The sequence below is a fragment of the Mauremys reevesii genome, linkage group 16 (assembly GCF_016161935.1).
Source record: "Mauremys reevesii isolate NIE-2019 linkage group 16, ASM1616193v1, whole genome shotgun sequence".
Lineage (NCBI taxonomy): Eukaryota > Metazoa > Chordata > Testudines > Geoemydidae > Mauremys > Mauremys reevesii.
The window spans coordinates 39,555,528-39,571,695 of NC_052638.1; the positions used below are offsets into that span (position 1 = coordinate 39,555,528).

General features: G+C 48.1%; 1 protein-coding gene across 1 annotated transcript; it reads left to right on the plus strand.

Moving 5' to 3' along the window:
* The first annotated feature begins 228 nt into the window (after window positions 1-228).
* On the plus strand, window positions 229-13,423 carry ZNF469 (zinc finger protein 469). Its single transcript, XM_039502607.1, has one exon. The coding sequence runs from the start codon at window positions 229-231 to the stop codon at window positions 13,384-13,386; it is 13,158 nt and encodes a 4,385-aa protein (XP_039358541.1). The 3' UTR covers window positions 13,387-13,423.
* The last annotated feature ends 2,745 nt before the right edge of the window (window positions 13,424-16,168 follow it).

Sequence of the window (16,168 nt, forward strand, 5' to 3'; positions counted from 1 at the left end):
TTTTTCTCTATTGTAGGTCCTGTCTGGAAGCATGAGGCGAATCCCAGGTGCTCTTTACCAGCGAGACCTGCCCAGTAACCAGGATAGATGTGGGAGCAGGGCACCCCTGCCTATTTAACCAAGCCTCATCTTAGCCACCTACCAACAAGAGACCATGCTCGTGAAGGAAGGATCTAACCCCACAGATGTAAGGGAAACGAGTGCCTTCTAGCCCTGCCCCTCGGTATCATGACAGGAGAGACCCAGCATGTTTATGCCGTCAGTGATACTGAGTCCAGCTCCAAAGATCAAGACAAAGACTTTGCCTTTGAACGTTTCAGCGGGAAAGGTGGGGGGGAGTTTAACGGCAGCTCCCTGGACACCTCGGAGCTGTGCTTGCACAACGGGACCGAGAGCGGGTCCCACTTCCCCAGTGTTAAGGACAAAGAGCCCCACAGCCAACGGGAAGCTGTGATCAGGCCGCAGCAAGCAGGGAAGATCGACTTCAAGTCCCTCCACAACAAGCCCAAGTTTTCCAGCGATGGCCCGTGGGGCAGCGTCAAGGGGAGCCCGCAGTCTCCCACGGGGAAGAGCCGAGTGAGGGATAAGAACAGGCGGTCTGGGAAAGGGGAGCGCAGTCACCACCAGCTCTACAGGCTCAGCATTAGCAACTCTCGGTCCAACCCCACCATTGGCATCGCCTACCCCCAGCAGAAGGTCACCCCACCCAAGAAGCCAGAAGTCAGCCGAGGACCCAGCTCGGGAAGCTACCGATTCCACGTGCCCAGCATCCCCGAGAGGGAGGCAGAGCTTGAGCAAGAGGACCTGAGCTTCAACCAGTGCTTCCCGGAGGTCTCCTCCAGCCTCACCTCCGGCAACTATACCTCACACACGCCAGCCGCCGCACGCCAGAACCACAGCGGGAAAGGACAGCCGTCGGCTGGCCTCCCCCACAAAAGCCCTGGCACTAACGGGCAGTTACACTATTTAGAGTTCCAGGCAAATGGGAATAAGTCTTGGCCTTCACCGGACAAAAACTTCCCGGGTGCTAGCTATGGTATCTCTGCTCAGAAACCATGCCCCTTCCCCGAGAGTGGCAAAGCCAGCACACACTGTCTGGGCTCCTTGCCATTTCAATACCCCTTCCAGCCGCTGCATGACGTAGCAAAGGATCCTTTCCGTAATGACGCTACCAGCCAAGATTATATGGATGTTTCGCTGGCAACTAACCAGGTGATTCATGGTGCTTTCGGCTTTCATTCTTCCTCCAGGGACTGGCAAGAGGAGGCTCTGGGCAACGGCTCCTACGAAACCGTAGCCCCAGAGGGCAGGACATATGGCCTGTCTTCTCAGCCAGCTCAGTTCCTACATTCCTCGGCCCCCGGGGTCCAGCAGCAGTCCCCTCTGCCTTGCTACAAAGGAAGGAATGAGCATTCCGGTGAGCTCAATGGTGCTCTCTCTTCTTCTGGTGCTATCGACCAAACTCCAAGCACTTTCCAAGAAAACCAATCTGTTTTCCCACCTAGTTTACATGTGACTAGTATGCCAAAGCCAGTGAGTAAGGGGCAGCCTTCACTGAAAGACAATGGACCTAGTCAAAGGATACTGACCCAAGGTAGCTCTCTTCGAAGGAATATACCACAGAACTCTCTACCCCAAGTGCACTTTCAGAACAAAGTTTATTGCGGTTCCCTGGCGAGCGGCGTAAGCACGGGATCGGTGCCTTTTGAGAAGAGCATGCCCAGTACACCTCAAGCCCACCCCCGGCTCTTGCAAGCCTGGGATGGAGCCAATAAGGCGTTCTCTCCCGTGGACCAGACTTCAGCACCTTATTCAAACCCTGTTGGAAGTCAGTTCTCATTCGAGTGCCAGTCCAGCCCTGAGCAGAGGCAGTACGTGCAGAAAAACTCCAGGATGCCTTGGCAGCAAATACACCTCACCTCCGCAGTGCCCAGCCAGAACAGGATAGAGCTCTCCAGACAGCTCACCAGCCAGAAATTCCCGTTCCCCCTGGGCACCTCGCAATGGCCAGGGGGCAGCAGTCTGCAGAAAGGCACCCCCAGGTATCACAGCCAAAAGCTCCTGGCAGGAGAGGGTCTCTTGGTGCAAAGGAGGGACCCCACCCGGCAGAGCTGCGGCTCAACGAACGCTTTCTCCTTTGAAGGTGGGAAGGACACCGGGTCTCCCACATGCGACTCCAGGAGCAAACCCCTCTTCTTCAGCATGAACCAAACGGTGCCACCAGCCACCTCCAGGAGCTCTCCCAATCCAACATTGGCTCTGCCGCCGTCGGCCTTGGTGACAGCTTCACCATGTGAGTCTCCGCTCCCGTCACCTGTCCCCAACCCTACCTGCAGCAGCACGTGTTCTTCTCTCTCGCCTATGTCCAGCAGCCCGGTCAACCACAGCTTCGAAGACAGCCAGCTGTCTGCAGCACTTACCCCGGCACCCTTCTTTCACCATCCCTGCCACCCCGCGGACATCCTGAACTCCAGCTCACTCAACTACCACCCGCCAGACTCCATCAAGCCCTTCCACTTCCCCCTGGACACCCCAAAGGACGAGCACCTTCTCAAATGCCTCCCGGAGACCCAGTTCCACAAGCCAGATGTTGACATGGCCAAGGGCTGCCTGGATGCCTTCGAGGGGGAACCGCCTCCCCCGCCTTACTCCTCCCATCACCTGCTGGCGAACTCGCTGAGCAGCGCAAGCCTGGACCAGCTGGACGTGCTGCTGACCTGCAAGCAGTGTGACCAGAACTACAGCAACCTCTCCTCCTTCCTGGAGCACCGCCAGTTCTGCGGCTCGCATGTGGCTTTCCAGGGCGAAATGAGAGATGCTTCCAAGGGAGCCGAGGCCAGGAAGCAGCTCCCCTCAGAGTCCACGAAACACTCCCAAGCCAGGCCAGGGCCATCACTTTCTCCCGACACCCATTCACACCTGCTCGCGTTAAACAAGCCTGTCAATTTCCTGTTAGACGGGGAAGGCAGAGGGGAGGCAAAGGAGGACCCGCTGAAAGGCCATATATTTCATGGGCTAACCACAAATTCCTTGCCACTTACTGCTTCCGACTTAGAAATCGATGATGCCAAGCTGGATAGTCTGATCACGGAAGCGCTGAATGGGCTGGAGTATCAGTCCGATAACCCCGAGATTGACAGTAGCTTCATAGATGTGTTTGCTGATGAGGAACTCACGTCAGTGAAGGGCATGGGCAACGGGATGCCGCACAAGGTGAAGGATAGCCCAACCTCGGAGAACAAACTGAAGCACACGGGGAAGGACGAGAAGCCAGCGAGTGAGTCAAAAGCCGTCTATTATTATGAAGAGGATCATCCCAGCGGAGAGCAGGCTCAGAGCAGAGCGCCGGGGACGCAGCATGTTCCTAAGAGGAGACTGGCAGGCAAGTTCACAGACCGGGGGAACAAAAGGCTGGAGAAATCCAGTATCAAGGAGCTGGCTCGGAGCAAGGCTGCAAATCGGGTGACGACTGATAAAGCACAGCCTGACAAGAATACCAAGCTGAAAACGGGGAGGAAGGGTGATGGTGGCTCTGTTACTCCAGTGACTATGACCCAACCTGACTCCGATAAAAACCAGCCCAGAAGCCTTAGTGAGGATGCTTATCTGAAGAGTGAAATCAGGCCAAATGGTACCACCCCAGGGCCTGCCAATAAGAACCCCAAGCTGCTGCGGTTCTCGATGAAGGATGTGAAAAAGCGGAAGCCGAGGAGCGGCACGTGGAGCAAGGAGCTCATTCATAAAATCGTGCAGCAGAAAAACAAGCTGCACAAGCTGCATGCGAAGAGCGATAAGAACACGCCAGTCTCCAGAGCCACTGAGAGGCTGCTGCCGGCAGCCCAGGACAGTAAATTTGGCGAGTACGAGTACATTTCGGATTCAGATGACGAAGGGGTGGTGTATGCCAAGCTGCACGGCAGAAAGAAGCTGGGGTCCGCATCAAACGGGCGGACCAAGCACGGCTTTAGCAAGAGGCGCTCAGGGAGAGGGGAGAGGACCAAAGAGAAAGAGCCAACCTGGACCTATAGCCAGAAGAGAGATGGTCAGGAGCACAGGCGGGCCCCAAGCGATGAGGCAATAAAGAAAGATGGCATTGCAGCCAGAATCCGAAGGCGAAGCAGCCGATCGTCCACCGGCAGCAGTCATAGCACTAGCTTGTCCAGTGAAACTGGCGCTAGCCCCCCAAGCACTGAAAGGGCCGACTCTGACAACGAGAAGGAAAGCGTCCAGAACAGAAGATACCCAGATAGTTCTGAGCACATCACACCACTTCCAAGGAACCCGCTGAGCCTTCTTGATAAAGAGACTCTAAAGACGAGCAATGAAACCAAAGCGGGCTTTTCCAGAGGGACCAGGAGGTTTGGCTCAGCCAAATTTTTGCTGACTGGCTCCACGACACATCACAGCGAGAGGTCACACATTTCTCCGGCAGGTTCTATGAACGAGGAAAGCTCACCAGACAGCAAAGAAAAACAACATCACAGCAGAGATGCCTTCAACAAGGGCCCCGTCAGACTTTACTGTGAAGAGGACACAGAAGAGCAGAAAGGAGCCACTAGCCATGCAGGTGAGATAGCGAGACCTAAGACAGAGGCTCAAGATTCCACTGATTTGACAATGACCAGTCAGAGGCGTCCGTTTGCTGCTTATAATGAGGACACCCTCACTTACCATACAGAAGAGTTAATTCCTCCCTCTCACATGGGTACCGATGCCAGCCCTGGACAGGTGAGCACTACCTATTCGCCTGCTGGAATCAAGTACTTAAAGGAACATGGACTTCGTGATGACCATAAAGATTATGCTGCTCCAGTCGGCTGTTACAATGGGGATCCTGTTGGAATGATGCTAGCCATCAAAGGACCCGATACCTATGTGAGCACTGACGACACACTTTATGACCACAAAGACCTATCCAGTCGCTATGATCCTAACCTTTTCTCAAAGCCTCCTGCCGTGGGGGCCTCACACATTGACGATATGTACTTATGCCAGGATGACATTAGCACCAGCTCATTTGAGCAGAAGCACTCTGATTTCACCCCCTTTGCCTCAGAAAATCAGCAGACCAAAGTGTCTTCCCCTCTTGGCTTTGACTCCTCTTCGATATTCGGAGAACTTCCCGTAGCTGAGTTTGATACTCCATTATACGACAGCGTCGCCACAAGTAAGGACAATTATGTCCCATTTGGATGCAATCCACCCAGCAAAACGATGCCGTTTGAGCAGCAGTATCCTCCATTTCTTCAAGAGAAGGACTGGGGTCTAATGGAGGAAGTGTCTCCAATTTTGTCGGAAGACATTGGTCAGTTTCATACCCTTTCGGTGGAAAAGCCATTAGCTAAGAAATTCCCAGATGAGGGAGCCATAGCGCACAATCAAATGTCTTTACCTTTGGCAGACAGGATTGGAGATTATAATGTAGCTTTTATGAACAATATATCAGATGATGAGCTGGAGATCAAGCGATTAGTTACAGAACTGGAAAGTCAGCTGCAAACCAGCAAATTAAATAATGAGGCATCCGAAGTCCATCAGACATCTGAGCAACACATCGGCACACAGCTGAGAAAAGCAACTGACCAGTTTTCACCTATACCCGTGGATCAAGAGACAGGGAATGAAAAGGATTTGTTCTTGACAGATGCCCTTGGGAATACAAACCTTCTTTCCACAAAAGTCTGTGTGGGCCAAAGTTTAGTGAATGAGAAGCCTACAGTTCCCAACATAGATGGCAATTATAAGAACCACCAGGATTCTTGGCCCTGCCCAGCAGAGTTTAGTTCTTTAGAATCAAGCATGTGTACACCAGCTGTTGAAGATTCAATCTCTGTAGATCATTTCTGTTCCAAAGAGCCCTGCGATAAGCTCCCGGAAACTCTGAAGGATGCTGAAACTTCCAAGGAAAGTGACTCCAGAGAGATGGAGAATGAACCTTCCCAGGTTATCCCTGATTCATGCATGCCAGACAAATTAGAGGCTCCAATCTACACAAACCATATGATAAAAAGCCCTGCCATTGTTACTGATTCCTTGTTCCCTAAAACTCTAGAGGCAGCTGAACTAAATAAACACAATATTTTTCCGTCCCTGCCAAGCAAACACGGAGCTGATGGGTTTTCCGAGCCAGGGAAAATGGATAAAACCTTTGATGATCCTCCAGAGCTGGAATCTTTCAGCAGCCACATTCCAAATCTGAAATCTGAATTTGGGTTTCAGGAAGATCGGGTCCCCACCTTGGATCTCGCTTTGTCTTCTCATGCCAAAAATAACATGGACTCAGAAGAAAGACCTCTAGACAAAGCCGAGTCACCCAAAGTGCTAAAAATCTCAGTGCACTGTGAAGGTGATGACAATGGACCTGTTTTATTGGAAGAGACTGAAGAAAGCAAGGATCCTGCAGTCTACCAAACCCCAGGGCCCTTTGACAAGGCTAGCAACCGGAAAGCATTATTATTCAGTATACTGAGTGTGTCCAAAGAGACTGATTGTGGTACAGAAAAGGTGCTAGCCTCCCAAGAAACTACCGCAAACCCATTACAGCAGCTCCAACTGTTTGTTGCCCGGACAGTCAAGAATAATGAAGAAGAGCTGATGATGCCATGCTTCCCAGTGCTGCTCTCTGCCAATCACCAACCTTCAAATGCCAATATTCAGTCTGAGCAGGAAGAGGAAGGCCTGGGCAGCTTGGAAGGCGAGAATTCAGCATGTCATCATGCATGTGCAGAGGGGAACAAGCCCATGGGAGGAGAAGCAGAGAGCAAGGCTACTACATCAGAAGCAACTGGAGTTTTTCCAGAGGCAGGTGAACAGCTGGAGTCGTTCAACGAAACAGACACCTACACTGCAGAGCAATCCACATTTTCGAACCACAAGCTGCACAATAATGTAACAGAGCTGCAGCACTTAGCAGATGAATGTTCAGAGCCCAGTGACATTAATATCTGTGCAGATGGCGTATCACCAGAGCATAATAACCTCTCACCATGCAGCAGCGCAACGGTAACCCCATTGCTAGGGCAGGTAAAGAAAGCTGATCAGATTGTGGAGGAGCAAGAGCAAGATAAAAACAAAGCAACCTTGGCATTTAAAAACCACAGACAATCCTATTTAAGCCATAGTTTGTTTGAGAAAGAAACGTTAGGCAATGCACTGACAGAGACACTAAAAGTAAGCGCTGCTGAATGTAATGCTTGGTCTGAGGGAGCTAGTCATCAAATGCAGTTGTCATGCACCATAAAAACCAAATGCATAGGGTCAACCAATAACCAGGTGGGACATGAGACACAGCTTCCTTGCAGTGCATCTTTGGGTCCTGCTAGCTCTTTGAATCCTTCTGAAGATCTTCACCAGGAATATAATTTGTTGCATGAAACTAACATCTATTCAGTAAATGCTCAGCTTCCTGAAGATGGCAGTGGAAAGAAAAAGCAGGTCCTTGACGCTTGTCACTCCAAAGAGGACTCTCTGGCCAGTTTGCCTTTGCAAACTAGCTTTTCTCACCACAAATATTTGCAGAACAATAATAATGAAAATGTAGAGTTCTCGGACTTCAGTGTGCAGCTCTCGGAAGAGGATAGATACACTGCCCCTGTGCTTAACACAGAGACTCAGTCAAGTTCATTTATTGTAAAAAGGTTCAACTCTGACTCAGAGAAAAATCTAGTTTGCTGTTCCACGCAAAATCCTTTAGAGCAAGGAAAATGGAAAAACACACGTGTCTTTCAACCCACTCTTCAGCAATGCAACACCACTGCTCCCGCACCTTTGGATGCTATTGGAAACATTCGTCATTGTCCTGCCAAAGACATTCTAACTAATCTTGGGCAGTCTGAAAAAGAAGGACCGGCAGAACCTCATGTTCCACAATGCCCCGGTGAGCTGGCAGTTTCTGGTTTGGAGCTGGAAAGCCCCCAGAAATTGCAAATGAACGACTGTATTCTTCCCTGCATGCCACCTTTGGAGCAAAATGACATTGGTGATGTGCTGCCGGAAAGCACTTGTGCTGAGCTGTTATGCCCTCTTTATAAAGGAAACAAGACATGCACCGTCACAGACACGATTATTAATTCTCAGTCAATACCTCTGCAGGGCATCCATGCTTGTCAGCCCACACCAGAAACCAAAGATTACTCAACGCAGCCCACTAATCTTTCGCCAGTTGGAGAAAGAGACGGAGAGGTAAACTTAAATCAAGAAAAGGAGCTTAAAAAGTGCCATTATAATGGAAATAAACATCAAAATGAGCCAGAGGCCTCGTGCAATAGCTTTGTCATTCAACAGATCCCAACTGTTGTAAGTACTGCCTGTGAAAGGACAGCAGATTCTGGCCCTCTTGATCAAGAGGTCCACCAGTTTACAGAGGTGCCAGAGATGATACCTAGTGACCCCTCCAAAAATGTGGATAATAGAGAAAATAATTCAAAAGGAGATGACTTGGAAAGCCAAGGGGCTGAGAGTACTGGAGGAGACAGCAGTTGTATGTTAAATAACATGGAGCAAGAAGAGGAGAGTGGCATGTTTAAAAATATCCCAAATGCATCCAGAAACGGGCATCTGAAAGAAGAGAAACAAAATGGCCTCCAAGTCACTTGTGATATTTGTTCTGCATCTTTTAGATCCAAACCAGGATTGACCAGGCACAAAGCTGTAAAGCATCAGACGAAAAATGATGGCACATTGATGCCGAGCAAAACTTCAAAGTTCAGTTTGAATTTGCTGGAGAAAACATCTAAAATGTCCAAGAAAGTCTCTCGGAAAAGCATAAAGGCCACTGCCAAGGAGAGAATGAATAACACACAAATGCCAACCAGCGCTGTTGGACACGTCTCCAAGAAAACATGTGCAGGTCAAGAGAAGGAGCCCAATGCACAAATGCAAGAAGTAGTTAGTAGAGTGCTCAGTGACCTCAGTGTCATATCGCTTGAAGTGTGCCATGAACGTCATCACACAGATATTCTGAGTAAAGAAACAAAGACAAAATCTCATAGCTCAGAGACAGGGGAATTGGATGAATCAGTGACAGAAAAGCCCGGTCCTAGAAAGCAACCAAATAAACGGGGAAAAGGCAGAAGAAGCCAAAGCAAAGATCCTGGGGAGTTAAATAGAAATTTAGAGAAGAAACGAAGTAGAAAAGCAAGAAGGGAAGTAAATATGTTTCCCAATGAAAGTGAAGTCAATGAATTGTCCAACCTGGAGAAGAATGCTGCTGATGGTCCTTCCAATGTTCTTTCCAGTAGAATCAACTCCAGTCTGTCAAATGTGATTGAAGATTTGGCTGAGCCAGGCAGCTGCATCTCAGCAGAGGAACAAGACAGGCCATGCTCAGCCCAGCAGTCTCACACAGCAAAATGGTCACCTTGCATAGTTAAGCATGCAGATAAAGTGGGTGATTTGGTCGTCTCTTCCATGGAGACAGACAGGCAGGAGTCACTAAAGGTCCCCGTGAGCTGTCAAAAGCAGATGGAAGATCCAAGTCAAGGAGAAAAGGCACAGGCCAAAGAGAAATTGGCAAGTGGGTTTATGAAGCAAGTGGAGAAGGGGCTGAGCAAAGTATGCAAAGAACAGCACGATGATGGTGTTGGCACAAATGTGAAGGAACGTGAGAATTCCTTGGGAGAGAGCAATCATGGGAATCATAGTAGTGCCTTCAGGCATCCCTTGAGTCCTGCCAGACCAGATCTGTCTTTAGAAACCTGTGAATCTGAAACGGCCAACAAGGATCCCACTAAAGGCATGTTGGAAAATGCTTCTGATGACAGCCCTTTTTCGGCAGAGTCAAAGCCCTGGGGAAAGGGAGAGTTATTACAGAGAAAGGAGTCCTGCACTGGTGATGCAACTGAGCCAGACCTGCAGGGTTTATTTGATGATGACGTCACATTCGCACAGCTGTTTCCAAGGGACAACCAGTTCACCCGGAGGAAGTGCACGCGCGTGTATGGGAAACGAACCAAGAAACCCAAACCTGTCACTGATGCAAATGTCAGGCCAGTGGGTGCCATAGACTTCTTTCCCATCCGGCTGGCTTCAGACCTCAGTGAAACCAGCTCTTTCTGTGTCACCAGGGACGATCCTTGTGAATATGAAACCATCTCCATTGACGATGCCTTGATGCTAAACATGTGTCACAGCAGTAAGCCAAAGGGATGTGATGCCAGCTCCAACGCTTCCACAAATATTGCACTGCAGCCAGATTATGAGAAAAACAGCCAAAGGAAGGAGGTCATTGACCTGGAGGATGATAACATGTTAACCTTCCTCTGCCAAAACAACCAGATGGAAAACATTCCGAACTTGAACATTTGGGGAAGTCTTGAAAAGGAGGCAGAAAATCTTCCTGCTGATGAAGTACTGTTCAAGTCCCCTACGGAGCTTGAAAATGAACATTCAATAGCAGAAACTAGCCCAGAACCCCCAGAGCTGGAAGAGGAACCCTTCAACAGCAAGATAAATGAGGACCAAGGCTCACCTGAGTTTCATACAATTGACATTGAGATGTTGAGTGCAAAGTTCAAGATGCAGGATATGTGCTTTTTCAGCCCTTGCAAAGATAATCCTGGCCATTTGGATGAAAGCATGGTGTGTTTCAAGCAGAAGCCAAGCCAGCACAGCAAACACAGCAAAAATAAGCTAGAAGATGGGAAGCCAGGCAAAAATCGCAACGATATGAACATCAAGACTAAGGATAAACAATACAAATGCAAAGTGTGTTTCCAGTGGTTTCTCACCTTAGGGGAACTGGACTTTCACAAACTCACCCATAACCCTTCCCCTCCACCTACCTGCTATATGTGTGTCCAGCGCAAATTCAGCTCAAGGGAGCAATTGAGGGACCATTTAAAAGAGAAGCATGCAAAAAACAAAGCTGGCCTGTGGGCCTGCGGAATGTGCCTGAAGGAGATTTCCGATGTCTGGATGTATAACGAGCATCTCAGAGAGCACGCCACGCAGTTTGCTCGGAAAGGTCAGGCTCAGAAATCAGCGATGGGTCTGCCTACCTGCTTCAGCGAGGACAATGCTGCGGTCACCCACTTCCTGAACACCATCATGTATCGGAAACCAAGCAAGTCATCCAAGCTGGTGGATTCCGCCAGCAAACACCTTGCCAGCAAAGAGAACAAGAGCCTAAAAGAGCCACCCCCCGACCAAGAGGCAAAGGTAACTAAAGACACCTTGGAAAGCAGTGTCAGAATTAAATTAACTTCCTCCGCCTCCAGCTCTTCCAAAGGGCCTGCCAGTCCATCTCCAGACAATATGCCAAAAGGTGAAAGCACTCAAAAAGCTGTCCCCATGCATCCGGACTGCAAGGACCCTTCCAGAGATTGCCACCACTGTGGAAAACAATTTCCCAAGCCCTTCAAGCTCCAGCGCCACTTAGTGGTGCACAGCTTACAGAAGATTTACTTGTGCCACAGGTGCCCGATGTTCTATCCGGAAACAAAAGAGCTTCGAAGTCACCTGAGTCAAGATCATGGGATAGCAGAGGAGCCGGAGATCAAGCACACCACGCTGTATGCATGTGAGCTCTGCGCGGATGTCATGCATGTCATCAAAAAGTCGTTCATATGCAGCATGTGCAACTACACCTTCTCTAAGAAAGAACAGTACGACAGGCACATGGAGAAGCACCTGGCGGGAAGCAACAAGACTTTCAAATTCAGAGGGGTCATGAGGCCTGGCATCTCCTCCAAGGATGGCAATGAGAAAATCAAAGAGGAAAACTATCCAAGGGAGGACATGCCACCACGCAAGAAAAGGAAGCTCACACACCATGGCAGCTTGGATCCACACAACTCACCTGTGCACCTTGACCATAGTAATGATCTACAGCTAGCTGATGTGCCTTTACCACCTCCCAGTGAGTCCTGCCCTGAAACAGGTGATGACCCTGGAGCAACTTTGCCCCAAACTTCTGTGAAAACAGAAGACCTCGTGGGTGACTTCTCAGACCTCCTGGCTGAAATGGAAAAATCTCAGTTCGATACCCTCCCGCCACCCCCATGCCTGTCTCCTCTGCCCCAGGCTATCGTGAGTGATCCAGAGATCAGTTACACCACAATGCTTTCCATTGAAGAACTAGACAAAGGAGCCTTTGATGGGAAGCCTCTTCCTATCCTGGACTCTTCTGAATTTCATATGGACCTTTCTAGTTTAGCTCATAACCAGGCAATGGACGGAAAGCTATCTCCACCTCATCTCACTGAGAAACATGGGCATGCAGATGGCCAAGCAAAACCAACCACGGGCAATCAAAGAGAACATGTGGTGGGGATATTGGACAATCCCAGTTCACGAGACGAGCCTGTCGAAGAGATCCCTTGCCTCAAACTAGCTAAGAAAATCCCAGAAATTTCTGCACCAAAAGTAGAAGCTCCACTGGCCAAGGACGCTCATAAAACATTGTGGAGCAGCCCAAATGTAGATGATGCTCCTAGGGAAATTGCATCCAAGGCCAATTATTCAGAGTCCACCTACCCCTCTCTGCCTCTGAAGGACAAGACAGCATCACCTGTTCTAAACAGGGCTGCCAAAGATTCAGCCCCTCAGAAGAAAACCACAGGCAGTCAAGTGAGTGGCGAAGCTGCCTCCGCTCCAACTGGTAATCTGGGCAGCACAGAGGAGATCCAGAAACCCTGCTCACTAAAAGAAAAGGCCATGCCTGAGACAGGTGTCTGTGCCAAAGACGGCAATGCCAGTGCCAGTGTCAGAGAAATAGGATGCAATCAAAACAAACTCTCAAGTCAACTCAAAGCTGAGGGAGTGGCCAACCCTGTGAAACATGGCCACTCGGATCCAGGTAAATCCTTGGACAAGCAAGCTCTGAACGGGCCTGGCAAGCCGCACCCGAAGAAGCGAAAAGAGCACAAGTCTTCGAGTCACAAAGGCAGCTCAGCGTCTAGGGAGAACATTGAGGGAGATGGGAAGAAGAAGAAAGCCCGAACACCGGGCCCTGGGAGGAGCGACGGGGCTGGAGAGCTCAAAAGAGGCGAATGGACTAACAACGAGGCTTCTGCCCTTTCCCCCGGGAAGAGGGAAATGCACTGCAACAAACTGATCCCCAAGCCCAGAATGTCAGGAGTTGGCAACCAGCTGAAAAAGATGGCGCTGGACACCTACAATCAGAAGAAGGTGACTAACCGTCATTCCAATGGAGACCTGAAGCGTAAGAAGGACATCCTGGGGAAAACCTTTCACCATCTCCTAGCCAAAGGGCCCGCCACGTCCCTCCACAGCTCTTTAAGCAGGCACAGAGCTGTCCAAGGTGCTAAACCTGCTGACTCTCACAATTACAGGACAGCCGAATCCCAGAACAATCTCCTAAGCCAACTGTTTGGACAGAAATTAACGAGCTTTAAAATTCCTTTAAGAAGAGATACTTCAGAGTAATTTATGAAAGTGACTTATGGTGATCCTCAGCTGCTTTCATGGGGTTTGCAAGGGAAAAATTATCAAAGCATTAAATTCGTTTGTGTAGCGTGATTTTTCTGTCTAGTTTAAATGAACTTGCACTGCAGCCTCTGTGAAATAGTTTGCTTTGTGTCTACTAATCTACTTTAATTCACCTGATTTATCATGCAAATGCTAGAACTTTGATGTTGCTGATGATTTTCATGAACTGAAATTGTAATCGCTTTGGGCAGACTGAATCGTCAAGAGCAATTGCTTTATTGCAGAAGTGCTGAGGTTATAAGGATACTTGCAAATCTCAGACCCTTTTGAGACTGCTTCTGTGTTATCTTTGTACAAAGTACTTGAAGAGATGAACTTCATTCCATAGACGTCTTATTCAGAAGGTGCAGTACACTGTAGAAAGCAATTTTTTTTAAAGATTTTGCACAAATAATCCTGTACAATTCATTAAATTGGGAACTGGCCTACGACATGATAAATTTAAAAAAATTAAATTAAGAATCAAGTGCCACATATTTTGACAGCCATTCCTAAGAATTTGTTTCTACATTGCCAAGAAAATAATGAACTAGCTTGCTTGCTGCGTGGGCCTATTACAGTGTTTCAAACATTGATGCCCTTATTTGACCACTGTAGATGATGTAAATGCATGAAAAATGAGAATAACGCTAGCGAACTGCACCTTGACATTTGTGACAAACTTTTTTTGTTTCACGGATAAAACTGTGCCAACTTACCAGACCAGAATAGTACTGTCCAAGTGACCATAACGGTATAACTTCTAAACTATCTTACTGTATTGACTTAGTAGCTATATAGGTATCAGCTTTTTACTATGCAGTTACTGGTGCTATTTTTATTTTGTAATGTGAATACAGACTTCCTTGATTTAAAAATAAAAGGGAACAGATAGGAAGTAGCAGTGACCTGTAAAAGAAATCAAAGCAGGAAAACAAAACATTTTATAACATCCTGTATGCTGGTACTCCATAGTGTTAAAAAGGTTATGTCATGTTATCGAGCAGGTATACAACTGAACTTTGAACCAGAAAGAAATCTCAGGTGCAAATGAGGACATGGAAGATACTTAAATACTATTGAAATACTCCCAAGTCAAGGAGGTGAAGTAATGCACTGATGTGATATGAACAAATAGAGTACTTTGCGTCTGTCCTGCAAACAAAATTTTTTTTTTAGTTTTAAAAGGAAAAAAAGAGGCTTTATCCTGTTAATATGTATCTTTACTGTCCTTTGTATTGTATAAAAAACTATTGTAGGTAATTTACCTTGGGTGCAATGTGTTATGTCAAAAGTTTTTATTTTGATATTTTGTCAGAGAGGAAAAAGAGAGCAAGAAATGCCTTTTTATTATGTCGTATGTGTGCTATTAAAGTGCCTCTTTAATATTGTTAAATAAAGTATGAGATGAAAATATGGGGTGGTATTGTAAAATCATACCTAATTAATCTTTTCAAATATATTCCAATATTTTCACAGAAACCCCCCGACTCCATGGAATTTGTCAGATGTTTTTCTTTCTTCTTCTTTCCCGCACTGCATACACACACGCGTGCCCCAATTTTGCTGGGAGTTTGCAGCCAGAGACTGTTTATTACTGTGTGTGTGCGCGCGCACACACACATGTGCATGTACAGGTACACACACACTAGGATCTGGCGTGGTCTTATAACCACTAAAATAATAATAAATAATAACTTGCTAGGTTAGATGACTTCTATCCACCTAAGGTGGCCCCATTACCATTTGTGGTAAGGTAGTGCCATTATCCCCCTTTAAAAGATGGTAAAACTAAGGCCTAGAGAGATGAGTGACTCATCCAAGAACACAAGGCATTGTAGGGTGGAGCACGGAATAGAACCTGCGTCTCTCAGGTTCCAAGCCCCTAACTACTAGGCCATCGTTCCTCTTGTTGCTGGATGGGAGTTTTTAAATAACACGTATCTCACCTATTGTGCTTGTCACCCAGACCTCTCAAAGCACTTTACCCAGAAGTGGTAAGTGTCAGTTCTCCTGCTGCATATAGGGAAACAAAAGGGCCAAGACTTATCCAAGGTCAAATCCGGTAGGTCAGTGCCAGAGCTGGGACTAGGAGCCAGGCAGCTTAGTGCACTGTCCACTGGGCCATGCTGCCTGGTCCATAATGGCACCATCGCTGCCAGGATTCAAGATGAGGTTCGATAAGATGTACTGGGAAGCGAGCAGTGAGACTGTGAAGGCAGCCGACCCACAGAGGCCTTTCTGGCTTGTGAGGAGAGGACCATCACTGAGGGTGATTACTGATTGGCTGGAGATTAGTTGGGATTGGGTTAAAGAGCTATAAAATTTGCCCCCACTTTAAAAGAGTCAGTGTAGCGTGGGAGATTGCCTTGGCCAGAGGCCTGTGTGATAGACTCCGGGCAGGAAGCCTAGCGCCGAGAGAGGTGGCTGCAGATTTCAGAGATGGAGCTCAGCTGGGAAGCTTGCCTTAGACAAAAGCCTGCTCCAGTGACTTAGTGTAACCTGGGAAGTTAACATAGGCAAAGGTTTGCTGGGGAAGCTTGGTTTTTGGCAGAGCCCACTACCAGCCTGAGAATTGGATAAAGGCTTATTCTAGTTCTGGGGGGTTGGCTTTAGCTGGCAATTATATTATCGTCAACTGCTTACCTAAATTATTGCCGTTTTTATGGGACCTAGAATTACAAGAACGTCTATTTTGTCCTGTTTTTAATGCTCCTGAGTCTTTTTTCTGCCTCCTTCA